Here is a 27,211-nt window from a genome sequence, read left to right on the forward strand (position 1 = left end):
ATGTCATGCTTATGTTGATAGCTTGATGGGATACCCGAAAATCAGCTCAAGATTTAATATATTACTAGAGATGCCATCATAAACATAAAAATTGTTTAAAAGGGAATTTCAAATGAAAAAGCTGTAAAATTAAAAGGAGACAGGACAGCTGGCTAGTACTTGCCTTCATCTGCCAAAGCTCCATATGCTTGCCTGTAGGAACAATTGAAAGTAGAAGAAAACTATACTAAGTTTTAGAATGTGTTTGTTCCATCGTCAGAGAGGAAAAGGTATAGGTCTTGGAAGGTTGGAAAGAGAGATCACTCAGACTCCAGTTCGATACCAACCTACCTCTGGTGAGGATGAGGGGAATCATCTGTATAATGGAAAATTTAGAAACCATTTAATATGAATGTTAGGCTTTGAGTATACCAGAAATTACATCCACAAGTCCAATTATTTTGATAGGCCCTAGCAACAGTGCTTAGTAAGGTATTCACTTTTACTTTGTTTTGAATATTTGGGAACTATAATTTCATGCCTGATGTCTGGTGCCATCTTGTTACAAACTTTAGCTATGGAAAATAGAAATCCATTTATTACATGTAAAACCAACAATTTTGTAGTAGGTTGTTCTATTTCCTTCTGCTTGCAGCTAATTATTAGAAAATTGTTATAATTCATTATTTATTGCTATTGCAATTTGAAAAGTTAGTGAGGCCTTTCAGCTTCAGCTTTATTTCTAACTCCCACCACCACTTAACCTTTACATAGATTTTTTTAGACAGTCTTCAATAGTCTATATATGTTTCAAAAAACTCATGACACTGAATTGTATTAATTGGATTTTATTAGTACTGCTGGTTTTGGCCGTAGACCATCACCTGATATGAAAATCACTTAAAACGTTTCATATGACTTAAATATTGAAACACAAAACATTGAATATTTTAATCCACACGAAACACATATTTTATGTGGATTAAAATATTCAATGCTTTGTGTTTTAATATTCATGACAACTGAAATGTTTTAAGTGATTTTTGTAGCAGATGACAGCATATGTCCAAAATTGGTAGTACTAATAAAATCCAGTTAATGCAATTACCCCCATGAACCATGGACCTTGCTGTTGGTGGGGAGGCTTGCATGCCTCAACGATACAGATGGCCGTACCGTAGGTGCAACCACAACGGAGGGGTATCTGTTGAGAGGCCAGACAAATGTGTGGTTCCTGAAGAGGGGCAGCAGCCTTTTCAGTAGTTGCAGGGGCAACAGTCTGGATGATTGACTGATCTGGCCTTGCAACACTAACCAAAGCGGCCTTGCTGTGCTGGTACTGCGAACGGCTGAAAGCAAGGGGAAACTACAGCTGTAATTTTTCCCAAGGGCATGCAGCTTTACTGTATGGTTAAATGATGATGGCATCCTCTTGGGTAAAATATTCCGGAGGTAAAATAGTCCCCCATTCGGATCTCCGGGCGGGGACTACTCAGGAGGACGTCGTTATCAGGAGAAGGAAAACTGGCATTCTACGGATCAGAGTGTGGAATGTCAGATCCCTTAATCGGGCAGGTAGGTTAGAAAATTTAAAAAGGGAAATGGATAGGTTAAAGTTAGATATAGTGGGAATTAGTGAAGTTCGGTGGCAGGAGGAACAAGACTTTTGGTCAGGTGAATACAGGGTTATAAATACAAAATCAAATAGGGTTAATGCAGGAGTAGGTTTAATAATGAATACAAAAATAGGAGTGCGGGTAAGCTACTACCAACAGCATAGTGAATGTATTATTGTGGCCAAGATAGACACAAAGCCCATGCCTACTACAGTAGTACAAGTCTATATGCCAACTAGCTCTGCAGATGACGAAGAAATTGAAGAAATGTATGATGAGATAAAAGAAATTTTTCAGGTAGTGAAGGGAGACGAAAATTTTATAGTCATGGGTGACTGGAATTCGAGAGTAGGAAAAGGGAGAGAAGGAAACATACTGGGTGAATATGGATTGGGGGACAGAAATGAAAGAGGAAGCTGTCTGGTAGAATTTTGCACAGAGCATAACTTACTCATAGCTAACACTTGGTTAAAGAATCATAAAAGAAGGTTGTATACATGGAAGAATCCTGGAGATACTAGAAGGTATCAGATAGATTATATAATGGTAAGACAGAGATTTAGGAACCAGGTTTTAAATTGTAAGACATTTCTAGGGGCAGATGTGGACTCTGACCACAATCTATTGGTTATGAACTGTAGATTAAAACTGAAGAAACTGCAAAAAGGTGGGAATTTAAGGAAATGGGACCTGGATAAACTGAAAGAACCAGAGGTTGTACAGAGTTTCAGAGAGAGCATAAGGGAACAATTGACAGGAATGGGGGAAAGAAATACAGTAGAAGAAGAATGGGTAGCTCTGAGGGATGAAATAGTGAAGGCAGCAGAGGATCAAGTAGGTAAAAACACGAGGGCTAGTAGAAATCTTTGGGTAACAGAAAAAATATTGAATTTAATTGATGAAAGGAGAATATATAAAAACGCAGTAAATGAAGCAGGCAAAAAGGAATACAAACGTCTCAAAAATGAGATCGACAGGAAGTGCGAAATGGCTAAGCAGGCATGGCTAGAGGACAAATGTAAGGATATAGAGGCTTATCTCACTAGGGGTAAGATAGATACTGCCTACAGGAAAATTAAAGAGACCTTTGGAGAGAAGAGAGCCACTTGTATGAATATCAAGAGCTCAGATGGAAACCCAGTTCTAAGCAAAGAAGGGAAAGCAGAAAGGTGGAAGGAGTATATAGAGGATCTATACAAGGGCGATGTACTTGAGGACAATATTATGGAAATGGAAGAGGATGTAGATGAAGATGAAATGGGAGATGCGATACTGTGTGAAGAGTTTGACAGAGCACTGAAAAGACCTGAGGCCAAACAAGGCCCCGGGAGTAGACAACATTCCATTAGAACTAGTGATGGCCTTGGGAGAGCCAGTCCTGACAAAACTCTACCATATGGTGAGCAAGATGTATGAGACAGGTGAAATCCCCACAAACTTCAAGAAGAATATAATAATTCCAATCCCAAAGAAAGCAGGTGTTGACAGATGTGAAAATTACCGAACTATCAGTTTAATAAGTCACAGCTGCAAAATACTAATGCGTTTTCTTTACAGACGAATGGAAAAACTAGTAGAAGCCGACTTCGGGGAAGATCAGTTTCGATTCCGCAGAAATGTTGGAAAACATGAGGCAACACTGACTCTACAACTTATCTTAGAAAATAGATTAAGGAAAGGCAAACCTACATTTCTAGAATTTGTAGACTTAGAGAAAGCTTTTGACAATGTTGACTGGAATACTCTCTTTCAAATTCTAAAGGTGGAAGGGTAAAATACAGGGAGTAGGTATTAAAATCCATGGAGAAGAAATAAAAACTTTAAGGTTCGCCGATGACATTGTAATTCTGTCAGAGACAGCAAAGGACTTGGAAGAGCTGTTGAACGGAATGGACAGTGTCTTGAAAGGAGGATATGAGATGAACATCAACAAAAGTAAAACAAGGATAATGGAATGTAGTCGAATTAAGTCGGGTGATGCTGAGGGAATTAGGTTAGGAAATGAGACACTTAAAGTAGTAAAGGAGTTTTGCTGTTTGGGGAGCAAAATAACTGACGATGGTCGAAGTAGAGAGGATATAAAATGTAGACTGGCAATGGCAAGGAAAGCGTTTCTGAAGAAGAGAAATTTGTTAACATCGAGTATAGATTTAAGTGTCAGGAAGTCGTTTCTGAAAGTATTTGTATGGAGTGTAGCCATGTATGGAAGTGAAACATGGACTATAAATAGTTTGGACAAGAAGAGAATAGAAGCTTTCGAAATGTGGTGCTACAGAAGAATGCTGAAGATTAGATGGGTAGATCCCATAACTAATGAGGAGGTATTGAATAGAATTGGGGAGAAGAGGAGTTTGTGGCACAACTTGACAAGAAGAAGGGACCGGTAGGTAGGACATTTTCTGAGGCATCAAGGGATCACAAATTTAGCATTGGAGGGCAGCGTGGAGGGTAAAAATCATAGAGGGAGACCAAGAGATGAATACACTAAGCAGATTGAGAAGGATGTGGGTTTCAGTAAGTATTGTGAGATGAAGAAGCTTGCACAGGATAGAGTAGCATGGAGAGCTGACTCAAACCAGTCTCAGGACTGAAGACGACAACAACAACAACAACAACAACAATGCAGTTAAGTGTCATGAGCTTTTTGAAATTTAACATTTACAGTTAATGGTGTAAGCTATTTTCAGAATAAATTAATCTTAATTAAGTGCAAAAATATGTATATTATTATGAATTTTCTCTCTATTACAGGACCCAAAAACAACTGACTGGCTTTGGGAAAAGAGGGAATGTAGAAAGCAGAAAGAGATATTCTTAGCCTCTAGAGAATACAATTCAAATAAAAGTGAAGAGCACCTACGACAATATGTGGAGAGCTTAAAAAGGGTATCCAAAATTTTCTTTTACAGCTTGTGCATTATTTTTCCACCTGCATTATTGTATTATCATACAATTATTATACAATTCAAATAAAAGTGAAGAGCACCTACAACAATATGTGGAGAGCTTAAAAAGGGTATCCAAAATTTTCTTTTACAGCTTGTGCATTATTTTTCCACTTGCATTATTGTATTTTCTATTCAACATGTTTATAAAATGAAAAAAAAACTCTTTTTACTTCATATCAAAACTTAATTTTAGTATGAGCTGGTTAACTGCCTTCTGAAAACCATTGGCCATAGCACTGAGGTGATTGTCATGTGTTTAACAGTATATGCTAGTATCAGTTAATTTAATCTAATATTTTATTATTTGTTTTTATGTAATTCTGGAGAGATACAGCACATAACTTACTACAGGTGCCAGTTTCACATCTTGGCATGAACTCCATGGTGTGCTGAAAGCTCTGAGGTCCCATCCCAAACCATGATCACCTGAGTCAACACCCACAGTATGCAGAAGTCAGTCACAGCCATTACATAGCTCGCACATATCTCATGATGGCATCCCAGATATAATCAAGAGGGTCGAGGTTAGGTGATGTGCCGTATAGGCTTACACAAACTCTGTACTGTATGGAGTGTTTCAAAGTGCCTCAGGCACAGGATTGCAGAGGGTACTGATCACCTGCATTGTGCTGAGGGGGAACATACATTGCAGATGACTAGCTAGTAATGTTCTGAACAGTTTTCTGATGAGAGACAACTGGAGACATAAAAAGCTTCAGTTTCATCCCATATACACATGCTTCACCATCAGTCTGATTGGTGCGGGTAGTGTTGCCTCATGTGATTTTTGACGTACTTATACAGTGCCATCAGTACATACTTGTGCTACAGCTCATCAGTCTACGATATCTTTTTCTATCCTGAAAACAAATGATGGTAGTGTTCTCATCCCAGCACTAAACTCAGTGACCTGTGTGTAAAAAGCCCCGTACCTGCATGACCTTGGATATGGTGTGTCCAGCATGTGTCCATGGTCAGATGCCCTTATATTGCACATCTCACCCATCCTGTGCTCAGCAGTTACACTGACAAGGTAACAAGGTCCGATGACATTCTGGTCATGTGACATGATGAACAGTTCCGTTTGTTGTGACACCAGCAACACACTCTCCTACACTGCAGCTGTCTCTCTCTCTCTCTCTCAGTAGCCATGAGTGTGTTAAGTTACTGTTTTAATGTTATACAGCTTCACATTTAAGTCATTTGCACATTGCACAGAAATAATAAGATGGATGTTAATTTTCTGAGAAAGTTAACATACATGAGAAATATTCCATAGATTGCAGTCTCCATAACAATTAAGACTGATTTTATAAGCAATTGGTTACAGGTTTTAGAGTTGTTAAGGGGGAAAAAAGGAGTCATTTGGTTTGTAATTCCTTTGGATCAGTATATGCCATATTTTTGTGTGAATGTTAAAATTTGCAGCTACATTTTTATATGCTTACAAATGGTGATATATATACTTGATCTTATCTTAACTGTGATGTTCCAGGTTACAGATGAAAATGCAGATGAAACTTCCTACCAACTTATGACATCTGTTGCAGTGCCTGTTTATGATCGGAGGGAAAATGCAGTAAGTTTCTTAAATAGCAGCTTATAAAAAATTTCTGTTAAAACTGAATTGTCATTGTGTTTAAGAAAGTATTACAATACTTATAACGAAGGCAGTAACATTTGTAATTTATCCTTGTCCAGGTTTTAGGTAAGATATTTTTCATGTGATTCAATATCCCTTGAAATCGTGTCCATTCTGTTTGAAGTATGTCTTTACTGAGTGATATTTGTAGTCAATGGATTACTGAGGTACTCAGTTCCAAACATACCTTTAATATAAGCATTTTAAAAGAATTTTTTATGTTTTTATTTCACAATTTAGTAATGACTACAAGCTGTCATTTGATTCTCCTGTCTACAGAACCTCACGGAATGGACCCTCATAAATGAGGCGATATGGGTACAAAAAATCCGAGAGGTAGCAAAAAGTCTGAATTAACTTATTACTTTTTTGTAGAAGTTCATGAGTGTGGCTACTTGTAGGTTAGTCAGGTAAATCAGCATAGCATTAGAAAACTGAATCTATTAATGACATGTTGAGGTATAAAAACAGTTGTTCAGAGTAGGCCATTTCAAGTAGTATCTCTGTTGCTAATAGAGAGATTTCATTTCTCATAATTAAGGCAAATTATTGTAGAAATAGGAATGAAATATGTGTTACACTTGATGAATTTTTATCGTCATGTTTACTGTTAAGGTTCAGAACTGCTTTTCATTATCTGCAGGGCATTAACTATTGCTGTAACTGGCAGTTTTCATATTTTCATAATATCTTCTGAAAAATCATTTAACCATTTATTTAGACTACTACACACAACTGTTCATGCTTTTTAACTATTTCTGTCCTGCCATGATCCTGATTTAATGACCTGGCAAATTGGAAATTATTTCATTTATCAAAGGACTACAAACACTGCTTTAAATACCAGACTGTAAAATATAATCATATTGCAAATGATTGTCTGGAATTAATTATGTACAAGGAAAACAGTAAGCCCTGGAAGTTTCCTTTCAGTGTTCCGGTGACTTATTTTTTAGACTAAATTTCATAAATCATCAGTAAGTATTATTCAGTGGCATGAGGAAAGACAACCATGTAGAAAAAGCATTGAGTATCTGACATAGACAAATAAGGTCACACACACACACACACACACACACACACACACACACACACACACACACACACACAGACAGACAGGCAGGCAGACCCAGTCTCTTATAAAGACTCAAAGTTCTAAAACTGAGCTATAATTTTCACCCCCTTGTTTATTTCCTATGTGCTGCTCAGAGCTTCTTCTATAAGGTGAATGATTGTTTTTCCTTCTATCATTGTTTATATACCACCCAGGATTTTTCATTAGGTTATTAAAACTTGATGTTCATATCACTTGACAGGTGCTCTTCATCATATGTAATACTATTTAAATCCATCTCATAATTACCAGTAAGTGCCATACAAATTGAAATGTATCATTTAAGAATAATCATACAGATAATTAGTACTAGCTAATTTGCTTAGTCTTTCTACCCTGCATGGGTATTCAATAGAATTTTGAGGTTGGAATGCTATATAATATTGCATAAAGTGTCTATTTTCTGTGTTTGTAGGCTAGCAACTAACATTCTGTGCAGTTGTTGTACTTTATAGAAATACATAGGACTCCCTGATATATTTATAATGACTGTAGTGTGTTAGAATTTTAGTGCCAGCCCCAGTCTGTATATTAGAATTTTGACAGTAATATCATCATTGCAGAAATTATAAAGCCAGTGTAACTAGCTGTAAAGTGAGCACATATGGTATCAACAATGCTTACATTTTCTTAGCATGTTATCTCCTTTATTATTAGACTGTAGTTAGGGGTCAGTATTTCTAGAATAACGTGTTGGAGGATGTAGCCCAAGAATATAGCTCTTATACAGATACTTAATGTAATAGGAGTATTCTACAGAACATATTTATTGGGGAAAGAGTCATAGTTTTTCAGTTTCTCTTTTATTGTATTAAGGAACATTTTTATGCATTTTAAGGAAAGAAAAGTTTGTTTATCTAAATTTTGTAATTAGATACATTCAGAAATAAAGATAGTATCATAGTTTCCCACAACAGTTAAAAACTGCAAAAGTTGTAACTCTTTACAAAAAGGGCGATCGGCAGTAGATGGTCAACTATAGGCCTGTGTCACTCCTCTCAGGTTTTTCAAAAATCATTGAAAAACTAGTTCTGCTACAATTAACTGATTTCTTTAACAAAAAAAAAAAAAAAAAAAAAATATGATCTCAGGATGTCAGCATGGCTTCAGGCCTCAGTGCAGCACTGAAACAGCCACCTTAAGCCTCATAAATCATATTTTAAATTCAGTGGATAGTCACAAAAATGTTTCGGGGATTTTCCAGGATTTAACAAAAGCATTTGATTTAATAGACCATGAAATTCTCCTAAGAAAGTTCGAGTGGTATGGTGTAAGAGGCCTGCCACACAAGTGGCTGAAATCCTACCTAGAAAATCGCTCTCAGATAATAGAGGTAAAACACATGGAAAAAACGAACTCCAGGCTTATCAATCGAAACCTTCCACATTAACCAACGGTGTACCACAAGGGTCAATTTTAGGTCCCTTTCTCTTCTTAATTTTCATAAACGACTTCCCCCTACACGTTCAACACTCCGAACAAGTGCTATTTGCAGATGACACAAGCATATTAATTGAAGGTTTAAATGCTAAAATCACAAATGAAACTGTCACAGAGTGGTTTATGAGGAATAAATTACTGATAAACCCTCAAAAAACAGTCGTCTTACACTTCCATACACAACAAAATAAAAACCCATTAAAACCAAACATGCCCATGGAAAACCAAAGAATTAACAGTGTCACTGAAACAAAATTTCTTGGCATCTACTTACAAGACAATCTTAAGTGGAATTCCCACATCACATCATTAAATTCTAAACTATCGAAAATGACTTATGCGATGAGGATTATATGGAACAACACAAGTCCTGAAGCAGTTAGAGCGGTGTATTACGTTTGCATACACTCCCTATTGAGATATGGCATCATATTCTGGGGAAATTCTCCTCATAACATAACCACATTCCGGAAACAAAAAAAGATTGTGAGGATAATGAAAAATGCTAACAGCTGAAAATCATGCAAACCATTCTTTAAAGAACTGGGGATTCTACCCCTACCATGTATCTATATACTAGAAGTTGTCATGTACCTAAAAAAAGCATGCTAAAAAATGGAAGTGTATTTATTCAAAATAAATCTGTACATGAACACCATACAAGGGCAAATAGTGACATACAAAGACATCATTGTTATACCACACTGTGCAAGAAAGGTGTATATCACTCAGGTTCACATTTGTTTAATAAGCTGCCAAGTAACTTAAAGGCCATAAACAAAATCCATAGCTTTAAAAAATCTGTAACTTCATATCTCTTGGAAAACTGTTTTTACTCAGTAACGCAGTATCTTGAAAAATAAGTTAATTTCAGTTGCAACAATATAAAAATGTAATGTAACAATATAGCAATATAACAATGTAACAATTTATAAATGTAATGTATACAATCAATGTAACAGTATATTAATGTAATGTCATTTTGTCCAACATCTAAGGTATGGTATATGTACCTCAAAGATTCAGGACGTAAATAAATAAATATATAATAAGAAAGCTGGCAAAGTGGAGCTGATATTGTGGAGGGGTATTTTAAATAGCACTGCCAGAAGTGGGCAACAAAATTATTAAGGAAATAACACATAGCAACAAAAAAGAGGAAAATTCTGTGCTAGTTAGGATTGCTTTTCTTTTGGTGGAGTAAAACAGCTGCTAAGTAAATCTTTTTGTTTTGATTGAAACTGTTGTCTGTAGTATCTATGTTTGGAATGCACACAGATGTGCTCATGTTGTCATTTAGTGTGGGAACCTGTCATGCTGATCACACTGTGGCATTTGTAATTGAATCCGAATGTAAGATATTCCAAATAATAGCCAGATGAGATGTACATCTTATACTTCAGTAGTTTGTGACACTTGATTAGAATAGAGAAATGTTTAAGGTGGTGTTGACTTTTCAAATTTAGCTGTTTAGTGGTACCCATCAATTTTGTTTATGTCTGAAATTTTAAAGGTATGAATTTAGAAGTGGATTTAACTTTACATATTTTAAAGTTATGACAGAATGGTCATTAACGAAAACGTGATGGTTTACACACATACATACTAAGAAGATAGTCCGTGGCCTAATAATCTTGTAGATTGAAACTTGTAACACAAAAAGAGATTCACTTGGCAGCTGTAGCTGTGTTTTCCAGTATGATGTCCAGGAATTACTATTAGCTTTGATGTGTCATAGCTAGCTTTATTTGTCATTGTAGAAGAAGAAGATACAAAATCCTTTCCACAGAAGTCTGATTCAGCAGGTCTGATTCAGTGGTGAAGGTGGACAAAACTAAGTATCATTAAGCTCTTTGCAGATAACAATTTATGAGGAAGAAGGTGGGCCACAGTTGTGAAGAAAGAATATAACTATCTATCTCAGCAAATGTACATACAGTAAAAAATGACATGATTGGTGAAATAAAGCAGAAAAATATTCAGTAAGAATGCTGTGTTGGATATCAGTGTAATGAAGAGACTTATTAATACGAAGAACGCAACAGGAATGAGTGTTTACACATAGATTTCAATAAGTAATGGGATGCACAAGAAAGATTAGTGTATGTAGACAAAGCTCAAGAATGGTACAGATGAGAAGCTGATTTCTTCTTACGGTGTTGGTATGGATACTTCGTGAAAACAGGATTTTGAACAATATACAAATAATCTTTTATTTTTGCTGGTTATATCCACACACACATCACATTACTGAATGCCAAACAATGGAAAAGGTAGGAATGTCAACAATGTAGGAACAGACAGATTGCTACTTACGATAAAGAAGACATGTCAAATTGCAGACAGGCACAATTAAGACACTCACAGCTTTTGGCTACAGCCTTCATCAGTAAAACACACACACACACACACACACACACACACACACACACACACACACACCTCATGTATACATGACTGCCAACTCCAACATCTCGGGTCGGAATGCAACATCACATGGGATGCAAGCAGCAATCTGGAGAGGGTGGGGAAGGCAAAGGGGAAGGAATAGTAGTGTGCGAATGGTGAGAGAGCTTAACTCTGTCTGGTGGAGTGTGCAGGGACTAGACTGCCAACAGGTGCAGGATCAGGACGTTGTGGGGCAGGAAGGTGAGGATAAAAGGAGAAGAGTGGGGGAAAGAATGTCGGATATGTTGACAGAAGGCTGCAAATAAACAGGGAGGGAGATGAGAATGGGGAGGTTCCAGTAATTATCCTGGCCTCAACCTTCATTAACATACTGTCCCCACACCCTCCATCCAACAGTTTCCAGCCTCTCTGTCCTGATATCTCCTCATCTTCCACCCTGTTTATTTGCAGCTCTCTGCCAATGCATCTGTCCATCTCTCCCCACTCCTCTCCTTTTTTCCCCACCTCCTTGCCTCACAACCTCCTAATGCTGTGCCTGTTGGCAACTCTAGTCCCTGTACATTTCACCAAACAGCATTCATCTCTCTGCCCACCTGTACACTACTATCCCTTCGCCTTCCCTCTCAAGATTCCCTTCCAATTACTGCTTGCATGTAATTTTGCATTCTGTCCTGAGATGCTGGAATTGGCAGTCGTGTGTGTGTGTGTGTGTGTGTGTGTGTGTGTGTGTGTGTTTGTGTGCACGCGCGCGCGCGTGCGTTTTTTTACAGATGAAGGCCACGGCTGAGTATCTTTTAATTGTACCTGTCTGCTACTTGACCTTGACACATCTTCTTTATGGTAAGTTCCAATCTGTCTTTGCCTACATTACTTAATGTTATTTAAGTTGCTATAAGTAAAAGCAAACTGAAATTTTCTATTTGAAGCTACTGGTGTGCAAAAGCCATTGAAAATAAAGGAGTGGTAGCACAAGTATTTTTCTGTCCTTTTACAGTGTTCCACAAAACAATGTATCTACCACCCAGTTTAGTTGGCCCTCCAATGATTTTTGTACAGCCCATATTAATGTGGATTTTAATTGGATACAGAATAAATTGCATTGTAAAATAGAAATTTGGGTGTCAGTCCAGTAACACATTCTTCCACTATCCAGGTACCAGTTTCTTCTAAACTGCAGTTGTAAGATTACATAAGAAATTATTTAAATTAATATCTCTAGTACCCATCCCTTCACCCTTCTTGGTGCTTCATTTCACTTATCTTCTCACATCTTCTCTAGTTTTTACAAATGTTTCATTATTTTGGAGATTATTGATCTGTCTGTTTTCACTCTGTGTTCAGTTTTCGTCATAACCTTGTTTTATTTTCAAGTTTTCATTTCTGTTTACTCATTTTATCCTCAAGATTCACAAAACCAATTATGTTTCCACAATGGTACCCATTTCAACAATCCCTTTCTGAACATACAATCACTTTCTGAGCATACTACTTTATAACCACTTTCAAGCAATGTAGTCACTTTGTACAGCTCTTCAATTAATAATAGTCCTTTTTTGTGGCTCTGCACATTTTATCCTTAAACTTCTCTTCCTACTTTTTCCGTTTAATTGTTAACATCAGGGAATGAGACTCTCACTTCAAATGCTGAGGTAGACAGTGCATTTTCTGCAGAGTGTGGTCATTTTTGTTGATACGGAATTTTGAATTATTGTTACTTATGTTGAAATATGGTGCATTTAATTTGTTCATTTGCTTATTGTGTAATTTTCTATCTTGGTTTTTTCCGGATGCGTGAGTGTACTCAAAGTTGATTATAAATTATAATGGAAATCTTCTGTTTCCTGTAGACAAAGATAGCAGATCTACTGGGAGTTGCTGGAACTGACGTGCCAATTCAGGAAATAAAAGACCTCATGTTGCCTCACTTGGTGAGTTAGCTCAACAGAATTACTGTTTTAGTGTGCATGTTAGAGTGCCACTCAAACATCTTGGCAGTGTGTTGATCACTTATTTACTTATAGGTTCGCTCTGGGAGTTAGATTCAAATAAAAAGGTACCTCGAATAAATAATACGAAAGAAGGAAAGTTGCTACTCACCATATGGCGGAGGTGCTGAACCACGATAGGCACAATAAAAAAATTCACACAATCATAGCTCTCAGAGACTGCAGATGTTTGTGCAAGTTGCACTTGTGTGAGTGTGTGTGTGCATGTGTGTATGTGTGTCTACTGCTGACAAAGGCCTTAATGGCCGAAAGCTATGATTGTGTGAATCTTTTTATTGTGCCTATCGCGGCTCAGCATCTCTGCTATGTGGTGAGTAGCAACTTTCCTTCTCTCGTATTGTTACATTCCATCCTGGATTTTCCATTGTTTGATTTTTACCTCGAATAAATGTATCACTAACACTTAAGGTGTACACTTATTGCAATAATTATATAATTAATTGTAACAATTTATATAAAAATAAGGTGTCATTTGTATTGAATCTATTGTGCAATATTTGGCATTTATTTCAACTACAGGTGCATGTTTTATGTTCTTGGTTTCTAATATTTCTACTCCTTTCTGTTGGCTAAGTCACCTCAGCAAATATATTCTAAACTAGGTGAGTACCCGACATTGCCCAGGTTTGTGTTTATTTCGATTCAATCTCCTCCTCCCCTTTCTGTGTATCTCCTCTGCCCCATTCCCTTTCCACTTCCTTCCCCCCCTCCTCTCTGTCTGTTGCCTCATCTTTTCATTCTGTCTCCATCTCCTCTGGCCCCTCCCCTCCTTTCTAACTTCTCCTCTCCCATTTCTCTGTCAATATCCTCCTCCTCCTCCTCTCTCTCTCTCTCTCTCTCTCTCTCTCTCTCTCTCTCTCTCTCTGTGATGACAACTTCTACAGTCTGAACTTCAACATTTTAGGCTCATGTTGAGGTAAAATGGTTACAATAAGGAAGATAATGCAGATGTTTTCATACTGCACTGGGAAAGGATGCTTTATGGCTCAGAGCAAGAGGCCAAGCCAGCAGCAGTTGTTCTGAGATATTTGTCGATTATCAGAAAATAGCACTCATGTTCCAGAGAAACAGAACACAGTCCCAGTTTTACTGATCAGTAGTATTACTCCTGAAGACAATGATGTAGACAGTTGTCTGACATTCAAAGAATTTTGCTTGATGCAGTATGGCTTTAATATTGAGAAGATTTCATTCAGCATGTGGTTATCTCTCTACCTCCCTCTCTTAACAATTTATTACGGAATTGTTCATTTGTGCTTCATAAATGTTTTTCACAGTTCATTTTTATAATACACTCAATCATGTTGTATATAATTTACACTTTTCTAATGTGTATTACCTTCTTTCTGTCTATTTCAGTTGGGAGTAAATGCATATGCTTTCATGGTAACCAACAATGGCCACATACTTACACATCCAGATCACCGTCCAGCAGTAAGTCTTTTACTTATTGTGGTAAATTAATATTCATACTAAGTGTTTGTCAAACTGCACAAGTGATATCTTAATGTAGGTGTTATGTAACTTTATAGTGCTTCAGCAATTATTTCAAGTGAGAAAATGCAGCAAATAAATAATGCCACAAGAATAAATGTTCACCTTAATAAAAAATACTTTTATATTTGTGCATTTACCTAACAGTTGTTTAAATCCTTAAACTATGTACCATATTTACTTGACTGTAAGACGATCCTCTATTTTGAAAAGGATTTTTGAGAAATTTTCATTTTAACGAATTGTGACTAATCAAAATTATAAATTATATTACTGATCTAAAGTATCTTAATAGTTGCCAAAAAATTAACACAATCTATTGTAAACTATCCATGGCATTTGGTATGTGCCACTTTTTGAATCCTTTCATTATAGATTCTCTTGAGGTTCTGCTCCAGACACTTCTTTAACTTCTCTCCTGGGCTAAGGGTGTGGTCTCCTTGAAGAAGCCACTCATAGAAGATGTATTCACAGCAACATCCATTACTTGAATTATGACGTTATGCACAGAGGAGGTGGGTGGCAGGGAGGGGTAGCATATTATAGTTGGGGAAGGATATCAGAGCTGCCTTTGGGAACATGGAAGGAAATGATGGGGACAGGATAGTGGAGCTGCTAGGTGCAGCATCATAAGGCTGTTCTATAGTGGGGAGGGGGAGGGGGGGGTTGTTGTTATGAAACCAGTCATCATACAGCGACTACTTTACTAACTCTGATTTTAATTTGTTTGATTGTCCTCCACATTATGTCTCTTAGTTTTACTACTGGAAAGTGAAAGTCATTTACTCTGCTACAAGATCACCAGGAAAGTTATTTGTAACTTAATATGGCACTTCAATAAGCATTCTAATAAACTTTTGAGTTCATTACTACAATATTAAGTTTCAGTACTGAGAATGCACCCCAGAAACCTATCCCAGGTAATGTGACATAGGGTAGTCAGTGATTAGACATTTAACATTAATCCTGTATCAATTGTCAAACAATAATTCAAGCCCTTTGCAAGTATATTTATTACTTTGTATGAAGGTGATGAGACACTATTGTGAGTGCAGTGTAGAGTCATCAGAAGTTCTTTTAATCCTCTATATATCGGTGGCTTCCACATGTTTTGCACCTTTATTGCACAGTTCACCAGCTTTTCTTTCTAATGAAAATATCTTGTAAAGTACCATGGAGCTCAGCATGTCTTCTTGCAATATAGGCACACAGAAATGTTCATCTGAAGCTTTGCTCTAAATGAATATCTCCAGAACCACACTTCTACCGTAATCCATAACAGCATTCAATTACATATCATCGTGAGTCTTCATAGACTAGCAGTTTACACAAAAACTGTTTCTGCATGACAGTCACAACTTGACTGTGTTGTTGGTAGACTTGAGTTACTCAACTGTTCGGCAGGCTGTATTCAACTCACTCATTGCATCTGATTTCGCATGCAGTCACTCCTGTTCTCTACCTTTTACTTTGGTGCCCATATGCTTACCTAACACAGTCGGACTTCCCACTTAGCTTTCCTTCCCTAACATTATATTGTTAGTACTGTCAATAAGCCCTATATATGGACTAGTGAAATTACAATAATGGTTTTAAAAGTACAAAAACATGATTAATTTCCAATAATAACACAGAATTATTTTACAGACGTCATTGAGATGAATAAAAAAAATTGTTGCGTGCAAAGAACATGAGACACATGTGATAGTGTTACAAATAGCTCCCTTACATATCAAACAATGGAAAATCCAGGATGGACTGTAACAATATTATGAGAAAAAAAGTTGCCACTTACCATATGGCGGAGATGCTGAGTCGCAGTTAGGCACAACAAAAAGACTGTCACACTTAAAGCTTTCGGCCAATGACCTTTGTCAACAATAGACACACATAAGTGGGCATGCACACACACACACACACACACACACACACACACACACACACACACACACACACACACACGACTGCAGTCGCGTGTGGGGTGCAGGAGTTGCGTTTGCATGAGCAGTGTGGTTTCAGTTGCCTGATACTGCAGTCGTATGTGTGAGTTGCATTGTCGCGCGCACGCGCATGTGTGTGTGTGTGTGTGTGTGTGTGTGTGTGTGTGTGTGTGTATTGTTGACAAAAGGCCATTGGCTGAAAGCTTTAACAGGTGAAAATCTTTTTGTTGTGCCCATCTGTAATTCAGTCAGCTTCTCTGCTCTATGGTGAGTGGCAACTTTCCTTCTCATAATACTGTTACATTCCCTTACATATCAAATATTTACCACCATTCCATTACCCCAGTATTGGGATTAGTTACCTCCAGTATCTTGACTGTACCACTGTGTAACACTGAATCTTTCTCCCTCTCAGCCATTCAACTGTGGAACAATCTACCATGTCCTGCATCTGACCCAAAACCACTCTGCATTCAAGAGAGGAGACTAAAGTTTTATCGGTTATCATCGCCATATCCCAGCTATTTTCCTTCTGTTAAACAGGGAACCAATATGTCTGTCATAATGAAAACCATCCCTTTTTATTTCTGTTTTCTTCCTTTCATCTCCTCTGCTAATCTTTATTTCTCTCTCTTCTTCTGATCAGTAAATTTCTTCCCCACATGGATTCTTGCTATACAGCTGCCACACATTATTGTTAGGTGTCATTATTCACATTTGACAAGAATGAAATGAGCATGTTACTTAACACAGCAGTAATAAGAATGATATTTTTAAAAAAATCTGTGCATTGATTACCAATTATTATTATTATTATTCTTTACTTTCTCAGACGTTAAGTCTGGTTAAAAATGGAAAGTGACGCGGACCTTGATCAGGCGTCACTTACTTTTAACTGTATGGTATGTGTTATATTGCATTTAGGAACTTTCGGGTAATTGAACATGTATCAATAATTACTGATTTCTGTAGTTGTATATATACGTTTGGATGTAGCTCTATTGCATTGATGTACTGGTGGATATTGTGTGGTATGACTCCTGTAGTTGATAGTATAATTGGTATGATGTCAACTTTATCCTGATGCCACATGTCTTTGACTTCCTCAGCCAGTTGGATGTATTTTTCAATTTTTTCTCCTGTTTTCTTTTGTATATTTGTTGTATTGGGTATGGATATTTCGATTAGTTGTGTTAATTTCTTCTTTTTATTGGTGAGTATGATGTCAGGTTTGTTATGTGGCGTTGTTTTATCTGTTATAATGGTTCTGTTCCAGTATAATTTGTATTCATCATTCTCCAGTACATTTTGTGGTGCATACTTGTATGTAGGAACTTGTTGTTTTAAAAGTTTATGTTGTAAGGCAAGCTGTTGATGTATTATTTTTGTGACATTGTCATGTCTTCTGGGGTATTCTGTATTTGCTATAGAACAATATTATTATTATTATTATTATTATTATCATCATCATCATTATTATTGTTATTATTATCATTATTGTAAATTGCTCATGTGCTACACATATTTGACTCACTAAGTATGTCTGCTTAGATATTAGAGAGGGCCAGAAGGCCACAATGCTACTAGCTGAAATAAATACACAAATACACAATTTTGTTGACAACTTTGAAAATCAGCTGATCTCTGGAGCAATAGCAGCCTTACTGCTGTCAGTTTTTTGTATTTATTTACACGTCAAGTTCCATAGGAACAAACTGAGGAGCAAATCTCCAAGGTCATGGAACGTGTGAGTACTTGAAATTACAAGATAAAAGTAATAACAGATAAAAATAAAATGTTTATGAACCCAAAAAAATTCAAGCCGTAAGTTTAAGTAAATGCAGTCAACAATATAACTTAAGAATCAGTTTAATTTTTCAAGGATCTCCTCAACAGAATAGAAGTGACTCATGAGGAAGCTCTTCAGTTTTGATTTGCAAGTGCATGGATTACTGCTAAGATTTTTGAATTCTTTTGGTAGGTTATTGAAAATGGATGCAGCAGTATACTGCACACTTTTCTACACAAGAGTTAAGGAAGTCCGATCCAAATGCAGGTTGGGTTTCTGCTGAGTATTAACTGAATGAAATCTGCTTATTATTGGGAATAAGTTGATATTATCAACAAGAAATGACAGTAAAGAACATATACATTGAGAAGCCAATATCAAAATACCCAGACTAGTGAACAGGGGTCGACAAGAGGTTCGCGAACGTATACCACATATTGCCCAAACCACCTGTTTGAGCCAAAAATATCCTTTTAGAATGGGAAGAGTTACCCAAAAATATAACACCATATGACATAAGTGGATGAAAGTAAGCAAAGTAGACTAATTTTCATGTCAAATGATCAGTTATTTCAGATACCACTTGAATAGTAAAAATGGCAGCATTAAGTGTTTGAACAAGATACTGAACGTGGGCTTTCCATGACAGTTTACTATCTATCTGAACACCTAGAAATTTGAACTGTTCAGTTTCACTAATCATATGCCCACTCTGTGAAATTAAAATGTCTGTTTTCGTTGAATTATGTGTTAGAAACAGTAAAAACTTTGTCTTACTGTGATTTAGCATTGATTTATTTTCTACAAGCCATGAACTTAGATCATGAACTACAATGCTAGAAGCCGAAACAATGTTGCACACAACATCCTGAGCAAACAGAAATATTTTAAAGTTACCCGTAACACTAGAGGGCATATCATTTATATAAATAAAGAACAGGAGTGGTCCCAACACTGAACCATGGCCGCCATCCCCCCCACCCCCCCCCCACCCCCCCTCACCCCCCACCCCATTTGCCCATATGTCACTCAGACCCCACATCACAGCCGTCGTCAACACTGTGAATAACAACCTTTTCCTGTCTGTTGTTAAAGTAAGAGATGAACCACTTGTGAGCTACTCCCCATATTGTCCGCAGCTCATGGTCTTGCGGTGCGTTCTTGATTCCCGGCAGGGTCAGGGATTTTCACCTGCCTCGAGATGACTGGGTGTTTGTGTTGTCCTCATCATTTCAGCATCATTCATGAATGTGGCGAGTTTGGACTGAGCAAACGTTGGGAATTTGTACAGGCACTGATAACCATGCAGTTGAGTGCCCGACAAACCAAACATCATCACCATCATCATCATCATACTCCCTAGATTCCTTAATGGTCCAACTTCTGAAGCAATATTTTGTGATCAACACAATCAAATGCCTTAGTTAAATAAAAAATAATTGACTAATGTTTGAAACGTTTTGATTAACCCATCCAGTACCTCACAGAGAAAAGAGAATATAGCATTTTCAGTTGTTAAATGTCTGATAAAGCCAAACTGTACGTTTGATAGGAAATTGTGTGATATAAAATGCTCAATTATCCTTACATACACAGCCTTTTCAATTACTTTAGCAAACACTAATGGTGCAGAAATAGGTTTGAAATGGTCTATATTATCCCTTTCTTCCGTTTCATAAAGTGGCCATACTACTGAGTACTTTAATCATCCAGGAAACTGACCATTCCTAAAGAAAAAATTACAAATATGGCTAAGTACAGGGGTAACATGTGCAGCACAGTACTTTAATATTCTGCTAGGCACTCCATCCTATCCAAGAGAGTCCTTAGTCTTCAGTGATTTAATTATTGAGTCAATCTCCCCCTTATCTGTATCACAGAGGAGTATTTCAGACATCAATCTCGTAAACACATTTGCCAAGAGAGTTATACGATTCCCTGTAGAAACTAAATTTTTATTTAATTCACCAGCAATGCTCAGAAAATGATTGTTAAATACTGTTCTTATATCTGATTTATCAGTAACCGAAATATTTTTACTATGAACTGATTTTATATCGTCGACCTTGTGTTGCTGACCACACACTCCCTTCACAGCTGACCATATGTTTTTAATTTTATCCTGTGAATTAGCTATTCTATTTGTGCACCACATACTCTTTGCCTTCCTAATAACATTCTTAAGCACCTTACAATACTGTTTGTAATGTGCAACTTTAGCTTGATTGTGACCACAGTGAAGCTCCACCTTTACACTTTTTGAGGGACTTCAAAAAAATGGTATAAAATGTGGGAAAATGTAAAATGTGGGAAATAATGTCTTAAGCTGTAAAAGTTTCATATAGGATACCCCCTTGCATTTTGGCACTTTATGTATGATATATGTACATAACAGGCATCAAAAGACTTGTCAGGGACTTTTTTAATTATTTAATAAAGGTTTATTATCTAATAAAAATGGCTGATGCAGCTGGAATTGATAACTATCTGCGTAGTAGAAACGCTTCACTTAATTTCAAACATCATAATTGATGTTATTGGAAAGCCTGCAGCTGTGATACATTATTTAAATAATGAAATACTGCAACTAGTCACATATTTTTTCATGCTTAATGATGTGTTTCGAGAATTTTTTCTGCTCGTCAAGTGCAAATATGTACACAAGTATTTTGTGTGGTGTATGCACTGTAGTTGTCTTTTTGAGGTTATCAGGTACTGTGCCTCCTTAGTTATGTACAAAACCACGCACGCACAAACTGTCACTCACACTGTTTGTGTAACATAACAAAAAATAATATGAAAATACTGCACCTGACAACAAGAATAAGTTTCAAAACATGTTTTTGCTCAGCATGAAAAAAATTAATATCTGGCTTTGTGTTTAAACTAAAATCATTTGAGCATTGCAAAGTGAATGGTAGTGTCAACTAGTGCTACGAGAGGCCAAATGCTGAAACACACTAAATGTGGTTCAACAAAGGTGTCACGATTATCACAATAATCACGAAACTGCATTTTCTCAGTAGAGAGTTTCGAAATGGTTGTGAATGGTCATGATATCTTTATTTGAATGAACCTAGTTACTCCCGTCAGCCACCATGCCAAGTAATGCTTGGCAGCAGTGGGAGATATGGCACAAATTGTTCCAACTTTAACATGTTTATTGGTTCAAATCCCTGGTGTCAAGACACTTAAGCACATAATATTTGCAAACACTACTGGACGGACAACATCATGCCATTGTCATTTTTTTTCTTGAGAAGTATTTTTTCATAGTGTATAAATCGTGGGAAAGTTATAAATACGTTAACGGAAAATCAGATGCAAATTAACATTGCAGACATAGTAAATTTGACGGGAATGATAAAAAATGTCGTAAACGGTGGGAAAACATTAATTCTGTGAACGTAAAAGCAGAGATATACTGTACTTCTAACATTTTGATATAATTCTCGCTTTGTTCTGCATGATATCCTTATCCCACTAGTCAGCCACCCAGGCTGCCTTTTACTACTATTACCCCATTTAGAACATTCTAATGGAAAGCAACTCTCAAAGAGCATGAGAAATGTGCTAAGAAAAGCATTATATTTGTTGTCTATGTTATCGTTCCTTGACAAGTTTTAAAAAACACTCTACTGCCATTGGATTAAATTTTCTACGGAGTTTTGTTATTATATGTGGCATTTGTTTGAGTACAAAAGCCTTTTAGTGTTAAAATTTGTGCATCATGTTCTGAACAGCCATTCACCCTTTTGCTAACAGAATGCCCATCTAGTAATGAAGAATGAATAAAAATATTGTCTATGACTGTGCTACTGTTCCCCTGCACCGTAGTTGGGAAAAAAAAAAAAAACAGTCTTTGTCAGATCATATGAATTTAGGAGATCTACCTACATCATTTTTCTTGCACAACAATACAAAATTTATATTGAAGTCACCACATATAACGAATTTCTGGTACTTCCGATAAAGCGAATCAAGAAACCTCTCTAGCTTGTGCAGAAATGCTCTGTAGTCAGAGTTAGGGGACCTATAAACAACAACAATTAGAAGTTTAGTTTCACTGAATTCGACTGCCCCTGCACAACATTAAAATATCCGTTCAGTGCGATGCCATGATATGTTTAGGGTCTCAAACAGAATTTTGTTTGTTACATACATGGGTACTCTCTGCCACCCCACAAGGTACTTCTTGAAAAATAGCCAGCTAATCTGTATCCTGGTAAAGGATGCCTCTGAATTGTCAAATTATTTAAATGGTTGTCTGATACACCAATAATTTCAGAATCAACATCTGTAAGCAGTTCACTAACCTTATCTCTAATACCTCTTGTACAGGGTGTACATAAAGTTCAGGAACACTTTCAATTATTTATTGCACAAGAACCAAACATTCTACAGATATCATACACATGTCATTTTAAAGAGAAACCATGGAAGTTTCTTTTTTTTCTTTCTTTCATGTATACTGCCACCGCATAGTTTGGTAATTTGCCGATAGTCAGTGCTAGTTGCAAACATGGCTAGTTCAGGTGCAGAGCGAGCTTTCTGTATGTTGGAGTTCGACAAAAACAAGTGCACTACAGCTGTTCAGTAGATGTTTAGAACCAAGTACAGTAGGAAGTCACCAACAAGGAAGGCCATTTCCCACTGGCACTACAAATTCATTACAACGGGTTGCTTGCACTCAGCAAACAGAAGCAGACATCCCAGTGAGAATTCTGGGACTGGTATGGAAAGAATTCGATTACTGTATTGATGTCTGCTGGGTCACTCATGGTTCGCATATCGAATGTTTCGCTTTAAAATGCAATATGTATGACATCTGTACAATGTTTAGTTCTTGTGCAACTAATAGTTGAAGGTGTTCCCTCACTTTATGTACACACTGTATTTTGATGGAATGTACTAATTCCTTCTCTACTTGAAAACGTGATGTCCTCTGAAGGTGATTCCTTAGTTAGAGGGCTTTCTTCAAGCAGGTATACCTATCAGATGACCTCAATCTAAAAAAGGTGCTGCTCTAACACCAACTACTACAGGAATTTTTCCATGGGTGATCCCATCACCCACCACTACATTGTCATCTGTAACCTTTGCGGGTCTCCCCTTCCCATAACTATTGAGGTGCAGGCCAAGCCTAGTGAAACCTGATCTACTGATAAACTCAACTGGCACTACTGTAATGTGACCCATGCCCTCTGCCATCAGTGCCCTCTCCAGCCCCATGTTAATGCACCTAACAGCTGCATTAAGATGAGGCCGATCATGATGCTGAAACAGGTGCACAAAATGCACATTAGTGCCACCAGTATGAACATAGTGTTTCATTTTTTGTGCTGCATTTTGAATGTTCTGTGTGAATATACATATGTTAGAGTGAATTTGTCCCGTGTATAAAAGCATACTATTGTTGAGGGTATATGCCCATTTGTAACACTAGGTCAATCCTGACTACATTTGAATTCAGGCGAACAGCAATTGAAATTGTAGTAGTTACTGGAGAAGGAGAAGCAGAAGAAGAAGAAGAAGAACTGTGACAGGATGCATTTCATAGTTGGCAGCATGATGAAGTTTTCTGTCATTGCGTCCCACACCTCTCCCCTAGTTCTCCATAGAGGTTGGCAGAGCAGTGCCTCCGCGCTCTCTATTCCATCCTTCTGTTGTCATCAGATATAATCTGTGCGTTGTTGTTGTTGTGGTCTTCAGTCCTGAGACTGGTTTGATGCAGCTCTCCATGCTACTCTATCCTGTGCAAGCTTCTTCATCTCCCAGTACCTACTGCAACCTACATCCTTCTGAATCTGCTTAGTGTATTCATCTCTTGGTCTCCCCCCTACGATTTTTACCCTCCACGCTGCCCTCCAATACTAAATTGGTGATCCCTTGATGCCTCAGAACATGTCCTACCAACTGATCCCTTCTTCTGATCAAGTTGTGCCACAAACTCCTCTTCTCCCCAATCCTATTCAGTACCTCCTCATTAGTTATGTGATCTACCCATCTAATCTTCAGCATTCTTCTGTAGCACCACATTTCGAAAGCTTCTATTCTCTTCTTGTCCAAACTATTTACCGTCCATGTTTCACTTCCATACATGGCTACACTCCATACAAATACTTTCAGAAATGACTTCCTGACACTTAAATCTATACTCGATGTTAACAAATTTCTCTTCTTCAGAAACGCTTTCCTTGCCATTGCCAGTCTACATTTTATATCCTCTCTACTTCGACCATCATCAGTTATTTTACTCCCTAAATAGCAAAACTCCTTTACTACTTTAAGTGTCTCATTTCCTAATCTAATACCCTCAACATCACCTGACTTAATTCGACTACATTCCATTATCCTCATTTTGCTTTTGTTGATGTTCATCTTATTTCCTCCTTTCAAGACACTGTCCATCCCTTTCAACTGCTCTTCCAAGTCCTTTGCTGTCTCTGACAGAATTACAATGTCATCGGCGAACCTCAAAGTTTTTATTTCTTCTCCATGGATTTTAATACCTCCTCCAAATTTTTCTTTTGTTTCCTTTACTGCTTGCTCCATATACAGATTGAATAACATCGGGGAGAGGCTACAACCCTGTCTTACTCCCTTCCCAACCACTGTTTCCCTTTCATGTCCCTCGACTCTTATAACTGCCATCTGGTTTCTGTACAAATTGTAAATAGCCTTTCGCTCCCTGTATTTTACCCCTGCCACCTTTAGAATTTGAAAGAGAGTATTCCAGTCAACATTGTCAAAAGCTTTCTCTAAGTCTACAAATGCTAGAAACGTAGGTTTGCCTTTCCTTAATCTTTCTTCTAAGATAAGTCGTAAGGTCAGTATTGCCTCACGTGTTCCAGTATTTCTATGGAATCCAAACTGATCTTCCCCGAGGTCGGCTTCTACTAGTTTTTCCATTCGTCTGTAAAGAATTCGTGTTAGTATTTTGCAGCTGTGGCTTATTAAACTTATTGTTCGGTAATTCTCACATCTGTCAACACCTGCTTTCTTTGGGATTGGAATTATTATATTATTCTTGAAGTCTGAGGGTATTTCGCCTGTTTCATACATCTTGCTCACCAGATGGTAGAGTTTTGTCAGGACTGGCTCTCCCAAGACCGTCAGTAGTTCCAATGGAATGTTGTCTACTCCGGGGGCCTTGTTTCGATTCAGGTCTTTCAGTGCTCTGTCAAACTCTTCACGCAGTATCGTATCTCCCATTTCATCTTCATCTACATCCTCTTCCATTTCCATAATATTGTCCTCAAGTACATTGCCCTTGTATAGACCCTCTATATACTCCTTCCACCTTTCTGCCTTCCCTTCTTTGCTTATAACTGGGTTGCCATCTGAGCTCTTGATATTCGTACAAGTGTTTCTCTTCTCTCCAAAGGTCTCTTTAATTTTCCTGTAGGCAGTATCTATCTTACCCCTCGTGAGACAAGCCTCTACATCCTTACATTTGTGTTCTAGCCATCCGTGCTTAGCCATTTTGCACTTCCTGTCGATCTCATTTTTGAGACGTTTGTATTCCTTTTTGCCTGCTTCATTTACTGCATTTTTATATTTTCTCCTTTCATCAATTAAATTCAAGATTTCTTCTGTTACCCAAGGATTTCTACTAGCCCTCGTCTTTTTACCTACTTAATCCTCTGCTGCCTTCACTACTTCATCCCTCAAAGCTACCCATTCTTCTTGTACTGTATTTCTTTCCCCCATTCCTGTCAATTGTTCCCTTATGCTCTCCCTGAAACTCTGTACAACCTTTGGTCCTTTCAGTTTACCCAGGTCCCATCTCCTTAAATTCCCACCTTTTTGCAGTTTCTTCAGTTTTAATCTACAGGTCATAACCAATAGATTGTGGTCAGAGTCCACATCTGCCCCTGGAAATGTCTTACAATTTAAAACCTGGTTCCTAAATCTCTGTCTTACCATTATATAATCTATCTGATACCTTTTAGTATCTCCAGGGTTCTTCCATGTATACAACCTTCTATCATGATTCTTAAACCAAGTGTTAGCTATGATTAAGTTGTGCTCTGTGCAAAATTCCACCAGGCGGCTTCCTCTTTCATTTCTTAGCCCCAATCCATATTCACCTACTACGTTACCTTCTCTCCCTTTTCCTACACTCGAATTCCAGTCACCCATGACTATTAAATTTTTGTCTCCCCTCACTATCTGAATAATTTCTTTTATTTCATCATACATTTCTTCAATTTCTTCGTCATCTGCAGAGCTAGTTGGCATACATTTCTTCAATTTCTTCGTCATCTGCAGAGCTAGTTGGCATATAAACTTGTACTACTGTAGTAGGTGTGGCCTTCGTATCTATCTTGCCCACAATAATGCGTTCACTAAGCTGTTTGTAGTAGCTTACCCGCGTTCCTATTTTCCTATTCATTATTAAACCTACTCCTGCATTACCCCTATTTGACTTTGTGTTTATAACCCTGTGGTCACCTGACCAGAAGTCTTGTTCCTCCTGCCACCGAACTTCACTAATTCCCACTATATCTAACTTTAACCTATCCATTTCCCTTTTCAAATTTTCTAACCTACCTGCCCGATTAATGGATCTGACATTCCACGCTCCGATCCGTAGAACGCCAGTTTTCTTTCTCCTGATAACGACATCCTCTTGAGTAGTCCCCGCCCGGAGATCCGAATGGGGGACTATTTTACCTCCGGAATATTTTACCCAAGAGGACGCCATCATCATTTAATCATACAGTAAAGCTGCATGCCCTCGGGAAAAATTACGGCCGTAGTTTCCCCTTGCTTTCAGCCGTTCGCAGTACCAGCACAGCAAGGCCGTTTTGGTTATTGTTACAAGGCCA

At 37.5% G+C, this 27,211-nt stretch overlaps 1 protein-coding gene across 3 annotated transcripts in view; it reads left to right on the forward strand.

Annotated features, from left to right (window-relative positions):
• Positions 1-27,211, forward strand: part of LOC126262486 (voltage-dependent calcium channel subunit alpha-2/delta-3) — an 823,568-nt gene that overhangs the window by 436,721 nt on the left and 359,636 nt on the right. For all 3 annotated transcript variants that reach the window (XM_049959148.1, XM_049959149.1, XM_049959150.1), the window contains exons 10-13: positions 4,347-4,481; positions 6,039-6,122; positions 12,996-13,076; positions 14,514-14,588. In XM_049959148.1, the coding sequence (XP_049815105.1) occupies positions 4,347-4,481; positions 6,039-6,122; positions 12,996-13,076; positions 14,514-14,588 (375 nt within the window). The remainder of the gene's footprint in view (positions 1-4,346; positions 4,482-6,038; positions 6,123-12,995; positions 13,077-14,513; positions 14,589-27,211) is intronic.

Source organism: Schistocerca nitens, chromosome 6, assembly GCF_023898315.1.
Source record: "Schistocerca nitens isolate TAMUIC-IGC-003100 chromosome 6, iqSchNite1.1, whole genome shotgun sequence".
Taxonomy (NCBI): domain Eukaryota; kingdom Metazoa; phylum Arthropoda; class Insecta; order Orthoptera; family Acrididae; genus Schistocerca; species Schistocerca nitens.